General features: G+C 38.1%; 1 protein-coding gene across 12 annotated transcripts in view; it reads right to left on the minus strand.

Moving 5' to 3' along the window:
- Positions 1-27340, minus strand: part of ABI1 (abl interactor 1) — a 129692-nt gene that overhangs the window by 27604 nt on the left and 74748 nt on the right. For all 12 annotated transcript variants that reach the window (XM_047864827.1, XM_047864817.1, XM_047864828.1 and 9 more), the window contains exon 3: positions 3852-4028. In XM_047864827.1, coding sequence (XP_047720783.1) covers positions 3852-4028 — 177 coding nt within the window. The remainder of the gene's footprint in view (positions 1-3851; positions 4029-27340) is intronic.

Below are 27340 nucleotides of genomic sequence, written 5' to 3' on the forward strand. Positions count from 1 at the left end.
AGAAGGAAATAATCTCTATATCTTACTGCTTATAATACTCTAATTGTTAGCAACCTACAAGATTTTCCACTTAAATGTCCCCAAAACACATCCAAACTAGACTTTTATTTTCTTAAGATCTCACTTCATTTCTTTAACATTTACATTTACCATTTCCCTGGAATCTTGAGTTGAAAACAATAGAATTCTTTTTGATTCCTCCCTAACTTTTGGTCTAAGTAAAGCTTTATGTACTATAGGTGCTAAAACTCTGTAAGGCCAGCCAATCCTTTCTTTTATATGATTCATTAGTTTACTCCTTTGTCTAATGCAACCTTTAAAAAACATCATTCCTGGGGCACCTGGGTGGTTCCATCGGCTAAGCATCTGACTTCGGCTCAGGTCATGATCTCAGAGTTCGTAGGTTCGAGCCCCCTGTCAGGCTCTGTGCTGACAGCTCGAAGCCTGCTTCGAATTCTGTGTCTCCCTCTCTCTCTCTGCCCCTCCCCCACTCGTACTCAGTCTTTCTCTCTCTTAAAAATAAACATTAAAAATTTAAAAAAAAATTTACCCCTATCCTAAATCTTTAGTGTCTCCACAAATAAAATGTAACAACTCCTAGATCACATGTTCTTTTCAAGGCTTAAAAACAAACACATACATTGAAAGTCCTTTGTAAATTAAGAACAAGTCCATAAAGCTGTTAATTATTATTATGGTTTATTAAAAATAAATGTCTCTACTAAGTACTCAGGTCTTGTCTAGTCTAACTTACCCTGAAAACTTATGCTCCCTATAAGGTTTATCTTCTTTGCGTTCTCCTTTATGTATATATATTCTAGTAGTTTCCCTGTGCTAGGATTCTCTTATTCATATCTTATACTGTTTACAAAAGTCAAGCCAGACTTAAGATATTTTTTCCATATATACGGGGTGCTTGGGCGGCTCAGTCGGTTGGGCACCCAACTACAGCTCAGGTCATGATCTCACTGTTTGTGGGTTCAAGCCCCACGTCAGGCTCTGTGCTGACAGATCAGAGCCTTGGAGCCTGCTTCAGGTTCTGTGTCTTCCCTTCCCTCTGTCCCTCCCCATTCATACTCTGTCTCTCAAGAATAAAATAAAATGTTAAAAAAATACATTTTTTTCCATATATATATATATATATATATATTTTTTTTTTTTTTTTTTTTTTTTTTTTTAAGTAGGGCCCACAAACAGCACGGAGCCCAATGAGGGACTTGAATCATTACCCTGAGATCAAGACCTGAGCTGAGATCAAGAGTCGGACGTTCAACCGACTGAGCTTCCCAGGTGCCCCATTTTTTCCATATTTTTAATTCATACCAAATTTCTGTGTAACCATCTACTTCACAGCATAAAACGCTTTAGCACAGTAAATATTTAAATAATACAAATACCAAACCCCTTAAATTTATATCACAAAATAAAATATGATGGAATATTAATTTTGGAGCATGGAAACCTTAACATAAAACTTAGCAGCTATAAGAATGTTAATATATTTGGAAACAATTTTTTTAATCTGTATATATTTTTTAAAATACCAAAACAACAGAGGCAAAAGTCAAACAGCAGTATGAAGAAATATTTGCCAATATATAAAGAGCTCATTTCCTTAACAGAAAAAAGAACCCTTAACAATCAATAGGAAAACAAATTTCTAAACAGTAAATGGGACAAAAGATAAAATAATTCTAGATCTATAACTAAGTACAGCTTCTCTCTTTTATTTCTCATAATATTGGCCCTAGCATTTGTTAAATTAACTACTACAAATTTCTAAGCTTCCTATACCTCTATACTCTAGAAGTATTTATTTAATTTGGCAATGATCTCTCAGAAAAATCAGAAAACAGGAGAAATAAAGTGGCAATGAGACAACTGGGGAAAAAATAATTATGTGTATATTTGTATGTCACAGAAACAAAATATAGACAAATATGCCACAAAGCAGCTTCTAAGATATAATGTTCTCATGGACCACCCACCCTCCCACCCCTAGTCAAAACAATAACCTGTACAACTATATAAATGTACTTAGTGCCACAAAGCTGTACACTTAAAATGTTAAATGGTAAATTTTATATTTTGCCACAATACTAAAAAAAAAGTGTCAACACCCATTACAAAAAGTAGACTGCCTAAATTTACATCTTCATACTTCATATATATATATATATGTGTATATATATATATATATATATATATATATATAATGTGGCATTTACACTTCCCATTTATACATTTATGATGAGATAGCTTCATTTTCTCACCCAAAATTTCCTTGTAAAATTTGCTTTCATCTTCTAATCTGCTAAGGACTATGTATTAAACTATTAAATACATTTATTAGTAGAGGGATAATATAGGATATTCACTTCTAAGCTGGTGACAGAACTTTCTTAATGCATGTATACTGTTCTGAAAGAAAGAAAAAGGAGAAGAAGTGAGAGTGGGTTTGTGTGTGTACATGTGTGCATATGTATATATGTATATATGTAAGTTTTAATCCCAAGGCAGTTAATCATACAAAGAGTTCTTCTAGACTCTCAATATTCAAATCCTAAAGTTCAATCTAGTCTAAAATACCTTAAATTAAAATTGAATTTAAGCTCTTACACAGCCCTAGCCACATCCTCTGGGTAAAAATATAAGAAACAAATAAGTAGCATCCTTTACATGTGCTAAGTGTTCAAATTTTACATACAACTTCCAAGCATCACAGTAAAAAGCAGATTCCATAATCTCAGAGAAGAATAAAGGTCAATGTTATCAGTCAGCTATTTCCCCCCTCTTGATCAAGAACCCCAAATAATTCAGAATGCAACAGATAGCATCTGTCAGATCAATCAGCTAGGGAAAGCTTCCAGATTCTAGCTGACTCCTAAAATTCTATTATAAAAATTCTGAAAACTAGACACAAAATCAAAATAAAGGTCCTCTAGGAAAAGGACTACTGAATTTCAGAGGAATCATTTATCCTGAGCAGAGAAGACGGAAGAATTCAGGCCATTCAGTATGTTTACAAAATAACCCACGAACACCTATGAAGTTGACAAGTCACAGGTATCATTCAAAAGGAGTTAATTCTGCCGTGCTAAGAAATAAACATGGGCAACAAATAATCTCTCCTAAAAGCCCTTAGGGGCAGGGGTGAGGAGGAAGAGATGGGGGTGGGGCACAAAACAAAACTACATACAATCTTTTATTTTTCGTAAGTTGCTGGAATTACAGCCACATCTACACATATGCACTAATATATAAACATATTTAGAAATCAAAGGGTTAAAGTTCCTATAAATTATTTTCTAAACCAACTCTATAAAGCCTACAAGTTTTATTTTTAAATATCCATTCATTCATGGTACTCACAAATTTGAAGTATTAGTTTAGGATTCAAATGGCTTAACTGATGAACAGCCATTTTAAGTTTTATTATCTTCCTAAATAAAGCCTGTTCCACAGGTAAAATTCTGCCTTAAGCTTAGTATATAGAATACGCAATTAATATTAAATGTTCTTTGAAAACTGTAATGCTAGTTACTAGCTAATAGAATCTATTAATTAAGAAAATTAGGAGCACTTGGGTGGCTCACCTGGTTGAGTGTGTGACTCTTGATTTGGGCTCAGGTCATGATCTCACAGTTCATGGGATTAAGCCCCACTATGGGCTCTGAACTAACAGTGTGGAGACTGCTTGGGATTCTCTCTCTTTCTACCTCTCCCTCACAGGCTCTCTCTCTCAAAATAAATATTTTTTTAAAAAGAAAATTATTTTTATCTTCCTATTTCCTACTCAAAATATTTACTGGATAAATTACTTCAAGTTAATGTAATATAAAAATGCTTACCTTGACACCATGGCCCACATCATCCAGAACTGTATAGTCAATAGGTTTCCGAATATACCTTACAGGGCGCTCCATATTTGCAGGTGCTATTATTTTGTGAGTTCTTGATGTATTCTTATTTGTTGTCAAAATGCCAATCTCTCTTCGAGCTACTTTTTCTTTATGAATGTCCACAGTCTGTATTTTAAATGTGAAAAAAGCAAAAAAATATTATTAGGCACAGTAAATTATATTATGTCCATTATACTGGACTACATACACGTTGACCACAGGACTGAATTACATGTCTGATCTCCAGTGAATACTGTATCTTTCCCTTCAAAATTAAGGAAATTAACATCCTTGAGGCTCAAAACAGGTACTATCTAAAGGTGATTAAAAGCACCAACTGATTTAATGGATTTGATTCCAAAACAATTTCCAGGAAAGCAATTTTCATTCCTAAAAACTCAGTGTGTATGGAAAGTGGGGGGGTCTTGCTCTGAGAAGCTTACACTTTATTTACTGGGGAGGCAGACCTGGAAAAATAAAATAAAATAAAGTAACTACAACACAATGAGGTTAGTGCTGTAGTGACACATGCACAATGTCAGAGCCAAGATACCTAACTAGGTTCAGAAGGGCTCACTTAAAGACTATACAGCATGTAGGTTTTTAAGTATGAATAAAAGAAGACGCAGATAGGGAAATTATTCAAGGCAATTATTAGAAAAGATGATAAGTTACAGCAGAGGTTATACATTGGCAACATGAAGCCTAGCTAATTCTGGCCTTTATGGCTTAAAAAAATTTTGCTGTTGTTTAGTTGCCAACATTTAAAACTGGACAGTAGTCAGCACATAAGAAATAATTGCACAACTACTCGACAATTTGAACTTTGCCCTAATGGTAGTGAGGAACCAATGACAAATCTGAACTGAGTGACATCATCAGACCTGCATTTTAAAAAATACCTCTGGTAGAAGTGTTGAGGACAGACAGAACAAGAGTACTGGCAGTGAGACCAGGTAGGAAGCAATTACAATAGTCTAGGTAGAAAAGCAGCAAGGGGCAGGGGAGTATTGTCAGAAAAAAAAAAACAAGAAGGGGCGCCTGTGTGGCTCAGTCGGTTGAGCATCCAACTTCAGCTCAGGCCACGATCTCGCCATTGACGAGTTTGAGCCCCGCGTCTGGCTCTGTGCTGACAGCTCAGAGCCTGGAACCTGCTTCGGATTTTGTGTCTCCCTCTCTCTCTGCCTCTCCCTTGCTCATGCTCTGTCTCGCTCTGTCTCAAAAATAAATAAACATTTAAAAAAAAAAAAAGAAAGAAAGAAAAAGTTTCATGTTAATGCCTGTTGAAGATTCTATTTCCAAATTTTATTTACTTTAGAGAGAGAACACGCATGCGGAGTGGAGAAACAGGGAGAGGGAGAAGAAGAGGCAGAGAGAAAGAGACAGAGAGACAGAGACAGAGATATTTCAAGCAGGCTCCACGTTCAGTGCAGAGCCCCACGCGGGGCTTGATCCCATGATCATGAAATCATGAACTGAGCTGAAACCAAGGGTCAGACTAAGCCACTCATGTGCCCCTCTATTTCCAAATTTTAAAAAATTGATCGGGAAAGAACCTGTAATTAAAAATGTTGTCCCAACTCCAAAATAAGGTATTAGGGAGACAACTACCCTAAGTGTCTAGCAATTTTCCACATCTTATAAGAAAAAGCACTACTCCCCTCTGTCCTGGATATTTATATAGTAAACAGCCTTCATATAGTGTCTTCTTGGAGAGCAAATGGCAGAGTTGTTTCTTCCCAGTGTAATAAAAATAATGTCATCCCTGGGGCAAAGGTCAGGAAGGCTTTTTGCCTGTTGTAAAAAATCTGGTCCCATAAACTGGGAGTTCCTTTCTTGTAATGAAACCAACTGTGCGTACAAGTATCACTTGGCTCTCTTTGCAGGATCCTATGGAAATTGGGGCTAGTTATGTAGCACAAATACTGACATTGGCTACTGCCATTGCCATGAGCAATGACATCCTGGGTCTCATGTCTCTTAACAGTATCTATTCTGGCAGGCTAACTTCTTAGCTTGCAGGAAATGTAAAATAATCTTAAAACTTTTCAGAATTTTTGACAGTTTCAGCAAGGAGAATGGAATGCTGACAGAGTTTTCTAGAAATGGAACGAAAGACCAGCAAACAGGAATCAAAAGAAGTCCATGGGAATCGTGAGTGAACATGCTGACCAAATGGGATGGTCAACCAAGCAATGAACTGTCCTCTACTGCCTATTAATAAGGCTAAGCTGAGGTGATAGTTTCAGGGTGAGGACCATTTTGTAGGTTCAAAGATAGCAGTCTGAATGATGCCCCAGTTACTGTTAACTTTCCATCAACCTGACAGTCAGCTTCAGAAGGTATGCCCTATAAACAACTGGTACTAAGATTTACCTGGCAGAGGGAGCAGGGAACACAAAGTTCCGTTCCCTTTCAGACAATTTTACACCCAACGTTTCACTGGGTGCCAAAGGAGAAAAACTGCAACCACTGTGGTCAGAACCAGAAGAATCTTTAGAACTTCAGCTAGTTTGCTTAGAAGATATGGGGACGGGGCACATAATGCTTTTTTAAGAAATTTTTTTAAGCTTTTATTTATTTATTTTGAGAGAGAGTGAGAAAGCAGGGGCAGAGGTTGGGGGGAGAATCCCAAACAGGCTCTGTGCTGTCAGGGCAGAGCCCGAAGCAGGGCTCAAACTCATGAACTGCTAGGTCATAATCTGAGCCAAAATGAAGAGTCAGATGCTTAACTGAGCCACCCAGACGCCCCACATAATGCTTAGTACAGATGGCAATGGCTGACTATGTTACTGCTCAGTCCCTTCTACAGTCTATCCTGTCAACATTCAGTCCATACAAGATTAGTAAAAGACCTCAGCATTTTTTGGCAGTAGGTCCTGTCTGCTATGAGGGAGCTTTGCTCGACTCCACCCCCACCCCTGAAATTTTACTGAGAGAAACTACCACAGGCACTGAGTAGTCTTCAGGTTCTTACTGTACTGATTTAGGATTAAAATGATGATGAAGGGGATCACTGGAGAATGAGAAACTCGCCCAAGAAATCTAGATAAATTCCTACTCTCAGACCTTCCAAACTTGGAAAACTCCTCTAATTCTTATGTTGGAATCAATCAAGAATTTAAGAGAGGTTATCATGACAATGGAGCAGCACATAGCCTACAGTAGGTGGACTCTTAAAAATAATGCTGTCACAAGTCATCCAAAGGGCACAAGCTCATCTCTCTGTCAGAAAGCTATCTGGCTGTAGCTGCTGAATGTCAGTAATGATGACCCTGCCACAGACCATGGGACCTTGGGTGGATCAAAAACACTACAGATTTATTTGATTGATCAGCTTGTAGCTACAGCACTGCTCAAAACTGAAAGGAAATGCACCTTGTTTACTGGTGCAGAGCTGCTCTCTCCCCACCTCCCCTCTAGCCCAGCCTCAGCTGCTTTACAGAGAAAGATGATTGGGGGTGGAGTTTTCCTAGTCCCTAAGGGGAACTGAAGATCAAACATACCCAAGTATGCCAGATCACGAAGGAGGGGAAGAACCCAAAATTTCATGGCTGTTACAGAAGCCCATGTCACCTTCATAGCCATTCTGTGAAGGGAGAGGGTACCTGCTTTCAGCTATTGAGGTTTGGACAGGATTCACAGTGAGAAAGAGTAACTAACTCATACTTTTCAGCTGGTATCTTTGGACCAATTCAGTGTATTACTGTTGTGGCTTCTATCACTGAATGTATAACTGGTACTGATTTTACACATCTGCACCATGAATGCTCCTAAGTGCTGAAGGGAATTATGACAACTGGGAAGAGCCCATGTAGAAAGCACTGGTAGCTTAGGCATTCCACAATCCTTATGATCCCTTTCAGTACAAGTCTCCATGCACAGATGAGTTTACTGACTGGAGCCTCTGGCAAGAGGAGCAGCCTCCACCAAAGGTATCCCTTAATTTTTGGATTCAATGCCTCCCTGACACGGCCACCAGGTACACTCCTTTTGGAGTTTCCTATTTGAGGATGGGTTAACACAAACTCAATGACTAGTAAGGTGGGAAGAGCCTATCAAGCCTCTCTTCTCACACTGAAGTGGGATATTCAAGAATGCAACCAGCCTGGCCCCTATGGTATTTCAGTTTCATATGAAAAAAATGGCAATTATCCCTGTGGGGAAATTTTATCCTTCACTCTGCCACCTAAACCAAAGTCGCTGGCTCATTGAAGCACCTGACTCACAGAGGATCCCATGAACATCTGCACCTGGCTCACCAACGATTCAACTACAATGAAACCCAAGAGTGCCTGGTGGGCTGCTGTGCTGTTCAATTTCAGGGCCAGCCACACAGAGCTGAAAATGGGTGCGGTTGCTTTACTCTGTGGGCAGAATTCAAGAATGCTCTCATAGATCTGACCAATACTCCCCTTCATAAACCTTGTTACATTTTTACTGACTCTGAGTCTGTTACCAATGACCTACCTGTTTGGTCTACCACTTGGAAAACTACAGACTGACATATTAAAAACTGGTCATAAACTGTGGGGACATATTGCAGTGGCTGATCAGATCATCGAGGTCACAACCACAGATGCCCACGGTAAGGGCCCAGTGTCTGAAGAGATCAAATGGAATGAAGCTGATTAAGACTGTACTGCCCAGATTGCCATTACCGCTGCAGGTTCTATCATCATACAACAACACATGTACAGTCACAGAATAGAATCATGGTAAAGGACTCTGTGTTCCTGATGCAGAGGCAGCCACTGCATCCGACACGTGTAATTCCCAGAAGATCCATTTGTCTCATGGTGAAGGAGGTCACATCACTTGCTACGGACAGATTGGCTACATCAGACCTTACCCCCCACCCTTCACACTATTAGTGGTGCCTTACCATTGATGACACTTTTTCAGGTTATGGTATTGCTATTCCACTCCAGGTGACTCCAGACACACCACTGTTACCCTTGACACTAATCTGTCATGTTTTTCACTTTCCAAACCATATGCAGTCTGATAATGATGTTTTTATTCCAAAGGTCACTAACAATGGGCTGTTAGTGAAGGCATTTGATGGCCTTCCACACTCCCTACCATCCACAGGCATCCTGTATTGCTGGATGCTGGAATAACCTCCTCAAAAATCAACTCAAAACATTCAAAAACAAAAAACAAACTGGACTAAAAAATGGACAAAGGACTTGATTAGACATTTCTCCGAAGACAGACAGACAGATAGATAGATAGATAAGAAGATATACAAATGGCCAATAAGTACATGAAAAGATGCCCAACATTACTAAATCACTAGGGAAATTCAAATCAAAACCACAATGAGATAACATACCCATCAGGATGGCTACTATCCCCAAAGAACAAACAGAAAATAACAAGTGTTGAGGAGGACCTGGAGAATATGGAACACCTGGGCATTGCTGGTGAGAATGTAAAATGATACAACTTCTGTGGAAAACAGTGTAGTGGTCCCTCAAAAGATTAAAAATAGAATTATCATAGGACTCAACAATTCCACTGCTGGGTATATACCCAAAAGAACTGAAAGTAGGGTCTTCAGGAGATATTTGTACACTCATGTCCATAGTGGCTTTATGTACAAGAGGCAAAAGGTAGAATAACCCAAGTGTCATTAATGGAAGGATGAATAAACAATGTGTGAAATATTACTCAGCCTTAAAAAGTAAAGAAATTCTGGGGCACCTGGGTGGCTCAGTCATTTGAGGGTCCGACATCAGCTCAGGTCATGATTTTGTGGTTTGGTGAGTTCGAGCCCCACATCGGGCTCTGTGCTGACAGCTCAGAGCCTGGAGCCTGCTTCCGATTCTATTTCTCCCTCTCTCTGCCCTTTCCCCACTTGTGCTCTCTCTCTCAAAAATAAACATTAAAGAAAAAACAATTTTTTTTCAGTAAAGAAATTCTGACACATACTACAATATGAATTTTGAGGCCATTATGCCAACTAAAATAAGCCAGTCACAAAAGGAAAAGTATTATATGATTCTACTGATATGAAGTATCTAGAGTAGTCAGATTCATAGAGACAAAACAGGATTACAGTTGCTAGGGTCTGGAGGGAGAGGGCAATGGGAGGTGTTATTTAATGGATACAGACTTTCAGTTCTGTCAGATGAAGAGAGTTCTGAAAATTGGTTGCACAACACTATGAACATACTTAACACTAAAGAACCGAACACTTAAAATGGTTAGGTACCGACTGCGTGGCTCAGTCAGTAGAACATGCGACTCCTGATCTCGGGATTTTGAGATTAAGGCCCATGCTGGATGTAGAGATTACTTAAAAAATAAAAATTAAAAAAAAAAAAAAGGTTAAGATGGGAAATTTTATGTCATGTGTATTTTACCATAATTAAAAAGTTTTTTTAATCAACTCAGAAAGATTTCTGACTATACCTCCCTTAATTCTTCCTGGTTCACACATATCAGTACAGCAGTTTGGTTACTGAATGTGGATGACCCCAGGAAGAGACCATCTCCTCCTTGCCACTTGAGATCTGTCCTGACCATTCCCAAAGGTGATGCTTCTTTCTTTCCCCTAATGGAAACCCCAAGCTGGCCTGATTTGTACCCTCTGGATAGCAGCCTAGACAAAGGAGGGCCTTGGGATTTCTAACATAATTCTGGTTTAGTCACCTGAGTTTTCTTGTTGGATTTCTGTGGTCTTAGACAATACAGATAGTGACCATTTGGTTAAGAAAGTATACTGCTCATCAAGTCCCCTTACAGTGAATCATGTGGACCAAAACAGAAGACACAGCAGGGTCTCTGTAATTACATTTAATAAAAATGCCCTTGTCCCTCTTGCATCTGACCCTTCCAGACAAAAGGTTTGGGTGAGAGTTAGGGATGACTGGGGGAAAGGGAGAAGTTCTGTACTGGTACAGGACACACCGATCTTGTGGAACTAGAAGAACAACAACTCTGGCACCCATGGAGTAAACACTTTAGATCTCAAGAGGTAAGAAAGAGGGGCTTTAGTAATCTCGGGTCTTCCAAAATCACCCCTGGAGTCTTTCTCACAAAGGAAAATTCCCTAGTGCAGCTCTCCTAAACAGTGGAAGTGCCTGAAATTAGACTGCTAAGTCTGCCATACCCTGCTGAACAGCTATGATCACAATTGGATCACCATTCTCTTTAATGTCACAGAGAAGTCTTCAGGAAGCAGCCAAGGGCCCCAGTTCCTATACTTCCCATATATAATACCTGTCAATACCTCCAGGTGTCTTTCCTATAGCTATCATTTAGTCATTCCAAAGGGCAGATGCTACCTGGCTGATGGCATAAACAGGACAGACTGGACTGACTGCCTTAGGTAAGCCCTCCAAAAACATTACTTGTTTTAGCATTAGACTCTCAACTATTTGTACTGAACTGGAACCTCTAAAGCCTAGCAGCTCTCCAGGAGGCAACACTGCAGAAACTGTCAGCCTGTGCTCCTTGACTTTAGGACCCATCTAGGGAATAAGGGGACAACAACTGTAAACACCACATTCTCACAGGAATACTGGTGCAGCAAACATGAACTTTGCCCTTTCCAAAGTAAGGGTATTCTTAATTATTTGGTGGGGGGATGGGGGTGGATGGACCTCTCAGAAGGATAACTTGTTAATTACATGCAGTCTGAGGCAGTTATCCCTAAAATGGGAGTCATCCATTGGAAAATGAGCCTGGGTGGTTCAGTCAGTTAAGCATCCATCTCTTGATTTCAGCTCAGGTCATGATCTCATAGTTTCGTGAGTTCGGACCCTACATCAGGCTCTGCGCAGGCAGCATGGAGCCTGCTTGGGATTCTCTCTCTTCCTGTCTCTCTGCCCCTTCCACTCACACCACCTCTGTCTCTCTCAAAATAAATAAATAAAACTTAAAAAAAAAAAAAAGACAGAAAAAGAAACAAACGAAATGTGGTTGGAAACTTGTCCCTGATTTCAGCTAAGGTGATCAGTGACATCACCTCAGTCCTGGGGCCACTCAGGTCAGTCTCAATTCACTGACCAGGATTATGATGGATGACAGAATTGTCCTAGACTTCCTCCTTGCAGGACAAGGCCAAATCTGTGCATTCCTTAATACATCCTGTAATTCTTAGATTAATGCCCTGGATCAAGTAGAAAATCAGTGAAGAAACTTATAGAGAAAGCCACTTGGCTCTCTAAGGCAGACCTTGGCACTTGTTCAAATGCCTGGGTCTAGGACGCTAGGGAGCACAGTTGAGGTCAACATTGCAGTTTGACCTCATCCTGCTACCCTATCGACAATGAATAACTTTAATTAAATGTCTTATGAGATAAACTGAATAGCTCTAGTCCCAGCCTTTGTCAGACAAATTAATGAGTGACCAGTAAAAAGTATAATCATGAGAAATTTTACCAGAATCCAACAAATGTATAGAAATTAGGGGCAAATATTGGAGTACTCGGGTGGCTCACTAGGTTAGGTGTCTGACTTCAGCTCAGGTCATGATCTGTTTATGGGTTCGAGCCCCACACTGGGCTCTGTGCTGACAGCTCAGAGCCTGGAGTCTGCTTCAGACTGTGTCTCCCTCTCTCTCTGCCCCTCCCCCACTTGCACTCTGTCTTTCTCTCTCAAAAATAAATAAACATTAAGAAAAATTTTTTTAAGAAATTAGGGGCAAATATTGTTGAAGGTAAATTGTCCATGGTTCCATAACATTTCTGTATATCTTGTGAGTACAGCCATTGCCTCTCTTTGTTCCATAATATCTTGTTAAATATGTTTGTAAGGATAAACATATGATAAACATGAAGGATAAAAATGTCTCCCTCAGGAGCAAAGGGCAGGTTCATTTACTGTCTCAAACAACAAAGATGTCATCTCCCTCTAGGATTAACACTGGACAGGCTACTTCCCATTGTAAAAGTATGGGTTCCCTAACCTGGAGGTTCCTCTCCTATAAAACAGACTAGGCTGCAATACAGGCAAGGTAGAACCACAGGCATCACTCAGCCCTCTTCACATTTCTCTATGGAGCTTGGGCTTGGAAAACTGGCACAAATGCCAACACTGGCTCCTGCCATTGCCATGAAGAAGAAGTCCTATGTCTCTAACCCAGAAGTCTTGTATCTTCTACCAGCATCTATGAAACTGTGGCAGTCTAACTTGCTAGCTTGCATAGATGGCAAAAACTCAGACCCTTCACAGTTCTTGAAACAAAGCAAACCGGTTTTTATAGGAAAACAATTCACAACTCAGGCCAGTTCAGTTCCCTTCCCCTCAGCAATTTTGGAGATTATCTGATATAGTTAGTCATTGATGTTACAAATTGTAAAGAGCTACATTTTTAATGCCTCTACTTATCTTTTAAACTCTTTGCTTTTGTAATAGCACGAGTTTAGTACCAATTTTAGCTAAATTCTGACTGACCCGAAGTTAAGTTTGGGGGTTCATAATTCCATAGAAAAGAAAATACTGAGACTTCAGTATTTTGGAGATTTTGGAGAGTAAAATACATGGACTAACATTCACCTTGTTTGTTCTAACTCCCTGAACACTCATCTCTGTGTCCTTTGCAAAGTCACTTTACAGATGCAATGCCTCCATGGTCAGTCTTAGGCTCTCTAGGCTTTATAATCTCTCCCTGGCAAACTCACCCACATGCAGGTATAAAAACTGCCATTTACACACACATAAACTTTATTCTAGACCTCTCCTCAAGGCTGCAGAATTATACAAAAAAAAAGTGTGACATTACTCTGTTAACGTCACTTGCACCTCAAAATGGAGCTGCCCAAAATCAAACACAGTCTACTCAACTCTATTTCAACGTTCCTATTTCAGTTCTCTCTCAAGTTATTTAAGTCAGGGACACCTGGGTGGCTCAGTCAGTTAAATATCTGACTCTAGATTTCGGCTCAGGTCATGATCTCATGGTTCATGAGATCAAGCCCCACGTCAGGCTCCGCAATGATGGCAGAGCCTGCAATTATTTAAGTCAGGTATCTAGCATTTACTTAATATCCAATATCACTAAATCTTGTCACATTTACCTTTAACAAGTGCTAGTGAGAATGTGGAGAAAAGGGAACCCCTGTGCACTATTAGTGGGAATGCAAATGGGTGTAGCCACTATGTAAAAAGGTATGGAGGTTCCTCAAAAAATTAAAAACAGAACTACCATATGATACAGCAATTCCACCTCTGAGTATTTATCTGAAGAAAATGAAAACACTAACTCCAAAAGATATATGCACTTCCATGTTCACTGCAGCACTGTTTACAATTGCCAAGAAATAGGGGGAAAAAAAAAACTAAGTACCCATCAATAGATGAATGGGTAAAGAAGCTGTGGTATATATATTACCACAATGGTATACCATACAATAGAGTACTATTCAGCCATTAAAAAAGGTATGAAATATTGCCATTTGCAACATAATGGAGGACATTGAAGGTATTATGTATTATGCTAAGTGAATTAAGACAGAAAAAGACATATACTATAGGATCTCACTTGTATGTGGAATCTAAAAAACAAACAAAAAACAAGCCTACAGATACAGAGAACACACTGGTGGTTGCCAGAGACATGGACTGGGCAAAATGGGTTATGGGAGTCAAAAGGTACAAACTTATCTTATGAAATAAACTTATAAAATAAATAAGTTATAGGGATGTAATATGCAGCATGCTACCATTAATAATACCATATTGCATATCTGAAAGTTGCTAAGAGTAAATCTTGAAAGTCTTCATCACAAGAAAATAATTTTTGTAACTATGTACAGGGACAGATGTTAACTAGACTTACTCTGCTGATCACTTTGGAACATATACAAATATTGAATCATTATGTTGTACAGCTGAAACTAATACGTCAATTATACCTGAATTTATATACAAACTAGAAACGTGTTTCCTTTGGGGCACCTGGTTGGCTCAGTCAGTTAAGCATCCAACTTCAGCTCAGGTCATGATCTCACGGTTCATGAGTCTGAGCCCTGTGCTGGGACCTGTGCTGACAGCTCAGAGTCTGGAGCCTGCTTCAGATTCTGTCTCCATCTCTCTCTCTCTGCCTCTTCCCCACTTGCGCTCTGTCTCTCTCTCAAATATAAATAAAAAGACACCAAAAAAATTTTTTAATGTGTTTCCTTCTGTTCCCAACACCTTAATCATAGTCAATCTACTGTATCATCTCTCACTTTGGTTATTGCAACAGCCTTCTAACTAGTCCACTTGCATCCAATCTATTCCCTTTCCAATCTGTTCTTTAAAAAATTTTTTTTTTTCAACGTTTATTTACTTTTGGGACAGAGAGTGAACAGGGGAGGGGCAGAGAGAGAGGGAGACACAGAATCGGAAACAGGCTCCAGGCTCTGAGCCATCAGCCCAGAGCCCGATGCGGGGCTTGAACTCACAGACCGCGAGATCGTGACCTGGCTGAAGTCGGACGCTTAACCAACTGCGCCACCCAGGCGCCCCTCCAATCTGTTCTTTATATATGGTGTAACCATGTGATCTTTACAAAAACAGTAAACTTGAGAAACAAAATGAAAAACTCTGAAGACATCTCACCTACTTAAATCCTATTAAAGAACACCCCACTCAATTCCCAGTCTTCATGGGAAAAAGAAATTCAAAATGGCTCAAGTTCTTCCTCTATCCTCTCAAACAGCATCGTGTGCACAACTCTCCTTAAAATCGTCTTTTTCACCCATCCTACTTCCCTTACACATTGCACATGTATTTAGGACACTATTTCAAATTACTTGAAGGTTTTTTTCTCTGAGTCCACTCCCTCCCCACTCTCCCCAGTAGGAATACAACCCCTCCAGCAATGCACAACCCTCCATTTGGCACAGTGAGTGAATACAGCAGGTAGGAGGAGGGGAACAGACTTGGAACATTTGTATAACAACAGCATGCATATGCTCACCAAGCCAAAGTTAGCTTTTTCAGGGAGACTAATTCCTACTCATACTTGAATTCCTTACTTTCACTCTTTTTTCATCTTTAGATAGCAAAACAGCAGTTTGATATAAAGAAAATTAGTTTTCAATTCTAATATACTGGGGATCAAATTTATGAGTTACCCTGGTTACTCACGTGATCACCTTGCAGCAATCCCTAGACCTAAGAAGCACAGATGAAAATCACTGGTTTAAAGAAAACACACACACACACACACACACACGAATCTAGTTTTGAACACTGGCTCCTTCACGTACTAGTTGTGACATTTTATACAAGCTTTTTAGCTAAGATTCCATTTTGCTTATATTAAATGGGGATAACAATAATATTGCTTGATACAAAAAAGTACTAAAAAAAAAATAAACACATCTGAATCTTATTTATCAAACTATCCAATCTACAACCTTGCAGTTAAGGTAAAGTATTTCTAAAATATTAATGTGAAAACATGGACATATCACATTATGTATTAGAAATACAAGGAGTGTTGAATCTGGAGTGAACTAAGTGCTAAGTGAACTAAGTCAAATACAGAAAGAAAAAAGCTGCATCATCTCACTTATATGTAGACTCTAACAAAAGTCAAACACACAGAAGGAGATTGGGTGGGGAGGTGGAGGAAATGAACAATCTAAAAAGCTGAAAGCACAAAAAGCAGAACAGAGGATGATTACCAGACTCTGGGAGTGCAGGAAATGGAGAGAGATCGGTCAAAGGCTACAAACAAAGCTGCAGTTATAAAGAATGAGTTAAGTCTAGCAATGTAATGTACAGCGTGATGACTATAGTTAATAATACCATACTGAATACTACAAATTTACAAAGAGTAAATTTCAGGTGCTCTCTTTACACACACACACACACACACACACACACACACACACACACACACAGTAACTTTGTGAGAAGATATGTTAATTAGCTTGACTATAGTAATCATTTACCCCTGTATATGTGTATGTTGTACACCTAAAATATATACAACTTTTATTTTAAAAAGTAAAATAGGGGAACCTGGCTGGCTCCGTTGGAAGAGCATGTGATTCTTCATTTCCAAGTCATGAGTTCAAGGCCCATGCTGGGTGCAGAGACTGCTTAAATAAATAAAACTTTAACAGATAGATAGATAGATAGATAATAGATAATTAAAAAATAATTAAATAAAATAACTAAATGATGAACACGAATTATGTTCAAATCTCTAGTTTTGCCATTAGCAATATTAGGATCTTAGAGGACTCCTCAGACCCAGTCTCATGGTCATTAAGACTCTGGAAGCTTAAAACTCAACGATTCCAAACCCTAAAGACTACAATTCATTTAAAAGAAGAAAGCACATGTTACAGATGTGGCTATCAGCAGGACAAACTAGAGAAAAGCTAGAAACCCAAAGATAAGTTCTAATAAATCAAGTCATGTTTGATGATTCAGCACCTAATGAAGTGATAAAGTCGAAACAATATACATGAGAAATTTGGAAGTAAAAGACAGAATGTACATGTTCAGAAGTTCACCTTTTAAGGCATGAGTACATTCCTGAAGAACTTACACGTAATTCAAAGCTCAAATAAAGTCAGAGAAGTAAGTTAAACATAGTACGGTGATTCTGTTTGCTGCCTAAATATCAAATGACAATAAAACAGTTTATTTCCTTGTCCAGTTTTGGACTTCTGCAATGGTCTGAAGAAGTTTTCAATTTGAAGGAAGTCTTCACATTTTAAAAATAACTTTTTGAATTTTGTTAATATTTTATGTTGCATTTCCAGTACACAAAATGAACTTGTACCGCAATGGGCTGGTAACAAAAACATAAGTTGCAACAGTCTAATACAAAGCAAACAAGGCCTCTGAATTTGGTAACGTAAAAGGCAAAATCTAGAGCTAAGATAACACAAATAGGAAACTCTTTTGACAGACTCAATATGACAAGCACAAATAAGATCAAGAGTTGTGAGAGAGAATAATGAAAATGGGGAAAATAAGATAATCAATAGAAATGATCAGAACATCCTGAATAAAACTACAACAAACTCTCTCCCTAACCAGTTATATAAATAAGGGAAGAAATAAGGAAACAGTGAAATGGGAGTTTGAAAAACTAACCTGAAAACAAAACTTATGTGGCCTTCAAAGCCAGGTATAACCCACACCCACTTACTCACAACCAGACATCTCTCTCATTCCCCCACTCCCAGCCAATGAAGTACTGATGCCAAACCTTCCAAACTCATCTACAACTTCAATGTGCCTCTCAATAAAAACCTCAACAGGGTCTTTCATAGTTTCAAAATATATATAGATGGGTAAAGGGGAAAGAATGACCAAGATATGGTTTTAAAAAAATTAGAGGGGCACCTGGGTGGCGCAGTCGGTTAAGCGTCCGACTTCAGCCAAGTCACGATCTCGCGGTCCGGGAGTTTGAGCCCCGCGTCGGGCTCTGGGCTGATGGCTCGGAGCCTGGAGCCTGTTTCCGATTCTGTGTCTCCCTCTCTCTCTGCCCCTCCCCTGCTCATGCTCTGTCTCTCTCTGTCCCAAAAAATAAATAAACGTTGAAAAAAAAATTAAAAAAAAAAATTAGAAAGGGGGAAGTGGGAGGGTGTCTGGCTGGTTCAGTCAGAAGAGAATACATATAATTCTTGATCTCAGGGTCTTAAGTTCGAGCCCTACATCGAGTGTAGAGATTACTTAAATAAAACTTTTTCAAAGTTCAGGTAGGGAGGAGGGACCTGCACATTAAGATTTATTATAAAGCCATAGTAAGTAAAAGAGTATAGACAAATTCAACAGAAAAGAGAACTCAAAATAAGCTCACACTTACAAGGTAACTTGAATCTTACACAGTGATGACACAAAGGAAAGAATTCATTGTTCAAATGGGGCAACTAGTTTCCACAGAGAAAGAAACTAAAAATGCATCCCTACCTCACACTACAGGGAAAAAAACAATTCCAGATCCATTAAATGTAAAATTAAGTTGGGCATATCTATATCTGAAATATTATACATTATTATGAATGAACTATGCATGAAGTATAGATAAATCTCAGAAACAACGCTCAATTAAAAAAAAAAGCAAGTGACACTAGACTATATGCAGCATGAATCTATTTTTACTAAATCCAAATATAAACACAATTAAACAACAATTACTTAGGAATACATATTTATGTGATAAGCTTTTCTGAAGAGAAAGGAAATAAATATTTTCTTGGGAGTATGGACTGAAGCACCGAAGTAGAAGAAACAGAATTGATCTTTTTCTACTTTGGTGCTGGATTCCCAGATGTTTGTTTTATTATTACAAATGTTGTAACATACCTTACATGTATTCTGTTGAATGTATTAAGTATAATTTTTCAAAAGTCTTTAATCACACAAAGTACAAACAGAGCACAGAGGGGAATAAAATGATTAAAATATTCCTCAAGCACCATCAAGAAATCCATAAAAGAAATCTCATTTAGCCAGCCATACTGAGCAGACCAAAAAGAAGAAAGGATGGGGAGCAGAGGAAAATCCAAGTTGAGGGAATAGCATAAGCAAAAGGCAAACAGACATGAAAATACAATACCTGCTCAGAGGTTAGAGAAAATTTTAAACAGCATGAATAAAAATAAGTTAAACTCTGCTCTGACTAAAAGATATTAAAGAAAGACTAAGGAAATTAGAAAATCATATTTGACGATTTCTTTTTAAAGGGTCAAGCAGGCCATTTATAATATAAGCAGATCAAGAATTTAATGGGTAAAATACATTTTGTGGAAAGCAAAGGTTCTCATTAAAATATTTCACAAGTGATTCTATTTAGAAAGGGAAATATTTTTTAAGACAAATGTTGAAATGACAAATTTTGTTAAGTACACGAGATTTTTAAGTTACCTTTTAAGACATGATTATTTTAAACTATTATACTGAAAAATGTTATTTTTATTATATTCTCTTTTCTTTCCCTTACCAATTGGGGGTAGGAGGAGGAAAATATGCTTCTTTTACAGATCCTCCAAAATAAAATCCTTTCTAATTATCGAAAGACAAAAAGGCAGAGCAGAAAGGAAGTATGACATTGCAAAACTACTCAGTATTTCACATATTTTCTACAATATCATGTTGGAAGGCCTACTATCCTCACAACTGCCACTACACCAATACAGGGAGGACATTATAGGTTTCAAGCAAAGAACCTTGTATATAAGTAAAAGCACAATAAATGTTTGCTGAAAGAATAACTACAGAATGAAAATCTAAACACTTTTGCCCTGAATAGAAAAAGGAGAGGAATATAAAAGGGGTAAAAAAAGTGTAAGAGAGTCCTGAGACAAGCCACACAGAGAGAGCCTTCAGCCAAGAAAGAGACAATCTTTGTTTGTTGCTGTTTATTTGGACCAGACTCTGGAAATGGCCCTATGCCCAAAATTCTGTGTTACAGAGCTTTGTTCAATAAGCTTAAAACAAGGTCCCAATCAACTGCAAAGTTAACTTGATTCAGAATGACCTATATATACACACTATAAAATAGACCTATTTAGAAAAGATGAGCTGCAAAATAAGACTCTGGTGGAAAAGCATAATATAAAACACTTGGATCAGAATTGTTCTGAAATATTTTAAACAGTGAGAAACTGGATTTGTCACTGACACTTTGGCCCACACCCAATTTTTTAGTACCATCCAATGACATTTTCTGTCTCCTCTTTTCCTGCTTAAGAATATAAGACACAATGAAGAAGACTATGCATGGTAATTATACATCTACCTCAAAAAAGATTTTTTTGTGGGTCACCTGACTGGCTCAGTCAAAAGAGCATGCAACTCTTGGTTTCGGGGTTGTGAGTTCAAACCCCATATTGGATGTAGAGATTACTTAAAATAAATAAATAAAAGTAAAATAAATATAAAAATAATGCTTTGTGCTTAATTTAGTAATAACCATCTTTGATCCAAACTAGGATCTAAGGCAAATATGAATTTTCAAGAGAACATTAGGGGCACCTGGGTGGCTCAGTTGGTTAGGCGCCTGACTCTTGATTTCGGCACAGATCATGATTTCACAGTTCTTCAGATTGAGACCCAAGTCAGGCTCTGCACTGACAGTGTGGAGCCTGCCTGGGATACTCTCTCCCCGTCTCTCTCCCTCTCTCTGCCCCTACTCCTCCTTCTCAAAATAAATAAATTAATTAAAAAAAAAAAAAAGACAAAGTACCTTTAGATCACAGTTTATCTTCCAAACACCAGGTCATGAATTTGTACTTATTCCCCAACCTATTACTCCTTACTAATAAGTATCATTTGTTTTAATATTTCATGAGTGTCTCTCCCCTGTTAAAAATATATGTACTTAAAATTCTGTAGAAATGTCAAGCATTATAGTCTAATGACTAAGAGCACAAGCTCAAGAACTAGACTGCGCTGATTTAAAAGTAGACCCTACCATTTACTAGCTGTGTGGCCTTGGGCAAGTGGCTTAATCTCTCCAGCCCTCAGTTTCTTACCATACAGATGATATATAAAAACAAACACAAAGCTCTATCAACCTGACACCGTCATTGTGAGGATTAAATGAGTTAATATTTATAAAGAGGATTTTCAGCAGTGTCTGGCATGCAGAAAGAATGAAATAAATATTAGCTTTTAATCATAATTATTATTATACTGTTATTATATACACCATATATATACATACACACACACATATACATACATACACTATATATACTGTTATCATCTGCACTGTCAGCATACAGCCAGACACAGTGCTTGAACTCATGAACTGTGAGATGGTGACCAGAGCCAAATTCAAGAGTTGGACACTTAACCTGAGCCACCCAGGTGCCCCAACAAATACAACTCTTATAAGCAATCTTAGAAATTAAAAATTGTTACTTAGTTCATTTAAGATGCCCAGCTACATTAAACATATAAGCAGTGCAAATCAGTATTACTAGAATAAAAGAAAATCCAACACTTTGAAAACATTTGAATTATACTCAATAGTAGCTCTTTCTGAGCCTATTCATTTCTTTCATATTCATCATAAAAGCATTTTTCATCCTATATAATTCTTCTTACGAGTAACAACAAAATTTGGGGATATCTGCAGAGAAGATATTTAAAGGTACAATTTGGTACTTCATATTAAATTCAGAGGACTGACTGATTATCCATTAATGGCTCTTCTGAGACTTCACAAAAATGACTGCCAAAAAATAAATTTATATATAATAACTAACACATAAACATTTTAGGGGCGCCTGGGTGGCTCGGTCATTAAGCATCCGACTTCGGCTCAGGTCATGATTTCGCAGTCCATGAGTCCAAGCCCCACATGGGACTCTGTGCTGACAGCTCAGAGCCTGGAGCCTGCTTCAGATTCTGTGTCTCCCTCTCTCTCTGCCCTTACCCCACTCATGCTCTGTCTCTTTCTCTCTCAAAATAAACATTTAAAAAGTTTTTAAAAACTACATAAATATTTTATATAGAAGTAATTCACTATACACACACATACACACACACACACACACACACACACACACACACACACAATATGTTTTTCCTCCCTTTAAGGACAAGGGTAAATAAAAGGGAAAAAATCAGTGGACAAGAACTTCCAATAAATCTCTGGATATCAGAAAGCAAATGGAGTCCAAGTAACTAAATGATCAGAACAGACAGAAGAAGTTAGAATCCAAAATGCCTGCAGACAGCAAGACAAGTTATCCTAAAAGAAAAAAAGAATAACCCTTGACAGGCTCAGGATTTGGAAGTGACAGGTTCCACAGACAACAAAAGTGAGAAACAGAATCAAAACTACAACAAGATACCACTTGACATCCACTAGGATGGCTATAATAAAAAAATATATAGACAAAACAGCATTTGCAAGGATGTAGAGAAATTGAAACTCTCACCTACTGCTGGTGAAAGCACAGAATGCTGCAGCCAGTGTGGAAAACAACTGGCTGTTCCTTGAATAGTTAAACACGGAGTTACCTTATGATCCCACAATCCCACTCCTGGGTATATAACCAATATATCTAAAAACCTATGTCCACACAGAAACTTGTATATAAATGTTCAGGTCCCATCATTAATCATAACAGCCAAACAATTTCCAAACAGGAAACAATTCAAATATCCATTAACTGCTAAATGGATAAATAAAATGTGACAGATCCATAGAATAGACTATTTGGCAATAACATGAAATAAGTTCTAATACATGCTACATCAATGAACCTTGAAAACAATCATGCTAAATGAAAGAAACCATCACAAAGAAATACATATTACATGACTCCATTTATATGAAATATTCAGAACAGGCAAATCTATAGAGATAAAAAGTAGATTACTAGTTGTTCAGGGCTGGGTGGAGAAAGGATACAGGGACTGGGGAGTGGCAGCTAGGGAGTACAGAGGGTTTCTTTATAGGGTAATGACAGTGTTCCAAAATAGCTTATGTTGACAGATGCATAACTGTGAATATATCAAAAGCCACTCAATTGTACATTTAAAGTATGTGAGTTACACAGCATGTGCATTATATCCCAAAACTCTATAAAAGTGAGGAACAAAGCTCAAAGTTGGATAACTGTGTGTCTACATACTAAGTAGTGGAGTTCCCTCCCAGCTCTTCCACTCACCATGTTCTCAGAATGCCAGCATTCCCTCGTGAATGTAACACACATGACAAAAATTAGAAAATTCTCCACGACAGAAATATAATAGCCCAAGAACAGATTTCTATGTATCGAAAATCTGGTGTGTCCCTGCTCTAATCCCAATCACCCCATCAAGTAACAATCTGTCACATAAGTTATAGTTTCTACTTAAGCATTTTAGTTCCCCATTCTTAAATAGAAACAACCAAGAATCACTAGAGTATCTAAGGCAATATTTCATGAGGGGGAGGGGAAAACCAAAAAAAAAAAAAAAAAAAGATTTTTCAGAGACCAGAGCAATACTTAAAAACAAGGATTATATGCATAAAAATTAAAGATAATCCATTAATAAGTAAAAATTTAGTTTGTGAAAAAGAATAAGAAAACTCTTAAAATTAAAAAGAATAGTAAAAACTAAAATAAATACACTGGAATGTATAGTTGAGGACGTCTCCCAAAGAGATGGAAACTAAAAAGAAAAACAATACTAAAATATTAATACAAAAGGTCTAATATTTGAATAGAACATCTAGAAAAAAAGAACAGAGAATATAATGGAAAAAAAATTAGCAAAGAAATAACACAGTATCCCAAAAACAGAATAGCATCTCTTCAGATTGAAAGGGCCCACCAAGTGCCAACACAATGTACAGATCTTCCTCAACTGACAAGGGGGTTACAACCTGTTAAACCTAGAAGTTGAAAATATTTTAAGTCAAAAGTACATTTTTTTCAAACAAAAGGTCTCATATATTACTGAACCAACCTACAAGTGCAGAAGCATAGAAACAGGAAAAAAAAAAAAAATTTTACCCAAAAAAACATGTCTATTGCTCAGATAGTAGTGTTTACAGAGTGCTATGTTACGAGGAAGTAACTTCAACACAGGATAAATGTGTGCCATGTCATGTGTGCCTCCTTATAGACCCAGTTTGGTTCTTCTCTAATGTCTCCCCTTAAAGCTGTACCTGATTTTATTACCAGTTTTCATCCAAATCCACTGGGGAATGGGATGATTTTGCTTTTGTTTCTGGAGCAGGTATCACGGAATACTGAAGACATGGCAAGGAATAGTCAATCATACACACCACCACAGCAGAGCAAAGCCAATAATGTATTTAATACACCTAACCTACTGAATATCATAGTTTTGCCTAGCCAACTGTAAACATACTCAGGACACTGACATTAGCCTTCATTTGGAACAAAGCCATTTTTTAACAAAATGTTAAATATCTCATGTAGTTTATTGAATACTGTACTGAAAGTACAAAATAGAAAGGCTGTATAGGTGCAGAATGGTATTAAGTGCATCAGTTGTTCACCTTTGTGATCACGTGGCTGACAGAGCTGAGGGTTGTGGTCACTGCCGCTGCCCAGCACCATGAAAGAATATAGTACAGCACATTACTAGTGCAGGAAATGATCAAAATTCAAAATACAGTTCCAACTGAATGCATATCATTCTTGCAGTCATAAAGTCAAAAAATATTGTCAAACAACTGTAAATAAAGGACCATCTGTACTCCTCAAAGCCCAATATTAAGTTATATCCCTATGAAATTTCAAAACACCACAGCTAAAAACAATAAATATTCCAAAGGTTTCCAGAGAGGAAAAGACAAGTTACATACAAAGGATCTAAAATCAGAGACACATCAGACAGTTCAACGAAAATGAAAATACTGGAAACTAGAGGATATAGATTATCGCCTTTAAACGTCTGAGGGAAAATAATTTTCAATCTAAAACTAAGAGCAGTACAGCATAGTGATAAGCAGATCCTTTTTTTCTTTTCAGATTTTATTTTTTTAAATAATCTTTACACCCAACGTGGGCCTCAAACTGACAATCCCAAGATCGAGAGTCACATGTTCCCGAGTGAGCCAGCCCTGAGCCGCAGTGAAAAGCAGATTCTAAAACCAGACTGCCTAGTTCAAATAATGCCCTTTAATAGTTTATTATACTGAATAAGTTGCATAACTCTCTGTGTATCAGTTTCTTTATCTGTAAGATGGGACTTTTGTGGGGATGAATTCATTTGTAGGTGTTCACAGGTATCAAAAGCCTGATACATGTATTCACTATGTAAATGCTCTAAAGAGCAAGACTGAGTATAGAAAGGGGTAATACAGACAGAGTTTGGCTTATCATGATAATCCTTTACATAATATCTAAATGGTTTTTAACCACATTCACATATTATTGAAGGGAGGTAGGAAACTGAAATGAAGCCTAATGGTAAAAGCTCGGTACAGAGTAATATTGATATGCCTTTAGCTCAGATGAGACAGACAGAAACACATAAAATAAAACTTTTTGTTGAAAGAGAACCACCTGATCAGACAGGCAGTCAAGAAGGGAGGCAGAATGTGGTGAGAGAGATTCTTGGTCTGGGTAAGTTAACAGAATCATAGTATACCAGGACAGAGTGGGTCAGATTAAAATTAATAAGACAGTGTGTTCATGATTTTAATCAGACTTAACAGACGAGCTTTTTCAATGATGAGATTCATCGAGGGGTTTTTTGTTTTTGTTTTTTGGTTTTTGGTTGTTTTTGAGTGAGGCTATATTAAAAGCATCTTAAATTCAAAAATAATAGGAAAATAAAAGTGACAGAACTTACAGCTAATTGAAACTCAACAAGGTGTCTGGGTGGCTCTCAGTTGGTTGGGCATCTGACTCTTGATTTCAGCTCGGGTCATGATCTTGCAGTTCGTGAGTCTGAGCCCCCACTCAGGTTCTGCACTGACAGTGCAGAGCCTGCTTGGGATTCGCTCTCTCTCCCTCTCTCTCTGTTCTTCTCCAGCTTGTTCTCTCTCTTTCTCTCTCTCTCTCTCTCTCTCTCAAAATAAATAAATAAACTTAAAGGAAAAAAAAAAAAACCTCATTAACACCTTGCTAAAATAAGGAATGCCAACTGGGGGATTAGATAACCTGAAGGCTGTCCCACTACAAACAATCTAAACATCCTTAATAGACTGTGACAGCATCTTTTAAAAATTCATAGCCCAATGCTAAAGACAGTAAAGAAAATCCAGGGAGAAGAAGAAGGTAGGACTAAAACCCAGAGCAGAAACATGAAAGAACTACTCTACAGAGACTTGCTAGCCATTAGAAAAGGAGGTAAGATGTTTGTGCCCAATGGGAACAAAACCTAAGGCCTCAGTTTGCTGAAGGTGAGAAGGCAGAACTGACATGACAAAAGGGACTTAGTAGATACGATTAAGTTCAGGGTCTTAAGACAGAAAGATTATCTGTGGTTGCCTATAATCAGAAGAGTCTTTACAAGGGAAAGAGGGAGGCAGGAGTTAATGCTGATCAGAGTGACTGCCATGTGAAATGACTCAACTGGCCATTTCTGGCTTGAAAATAGAGGAAGAGGCCACCAGCCAAGAAATGCAGGTCTCTAGAAGCTGAAAAAAAAGATGAGAGCAGATTCTCTCATAGAAGGTCCAGAAGGAACACAGCACCGGCCCACATCTCCATTTTGGATCAGTGAAACCCATTTCAGACTTCTGACCTTAGTGACTATAAGACAGTAAAGTTGTGGGGCATCTGGGTGGCTCAGTCGGTTAAGCGTCTGACTTTGGCTCAGGTCATGATCTCGCGGTTCTTGGGTTTGAGCCCCACATTAGGCTCTGTGCTGATGGCATGGAGCCTGGAGCCTGTTTCTGTGTCTCCCTCTCTCTCCCCCTCTCTCACTCAAGGTCTGTCTCTCTCTCTCTCTCTCTCTCTCAAAAATAAATAAACATTAAAAAAAAAAAAGATAAGAAAGTTGTGCGGTTTTAAACCACTAAGTTTGTGGTAGTTTGTCACAGCAGC

Source organism: Prionailurus viverrinus, chromosome B4, assembly GCF_022837055.1.
Source record: "Prionailurus viverrinus isolate Anna chromosome B4, UM_Priviv_1.0, whole genome shotgun sequence".
NCBI classification, from domain to species: Eukaryota; Metazoa; Chordata; class Mammalia; order Carnivora; family Felidae; genus Prionailurus; species Prionailurus viverrinus.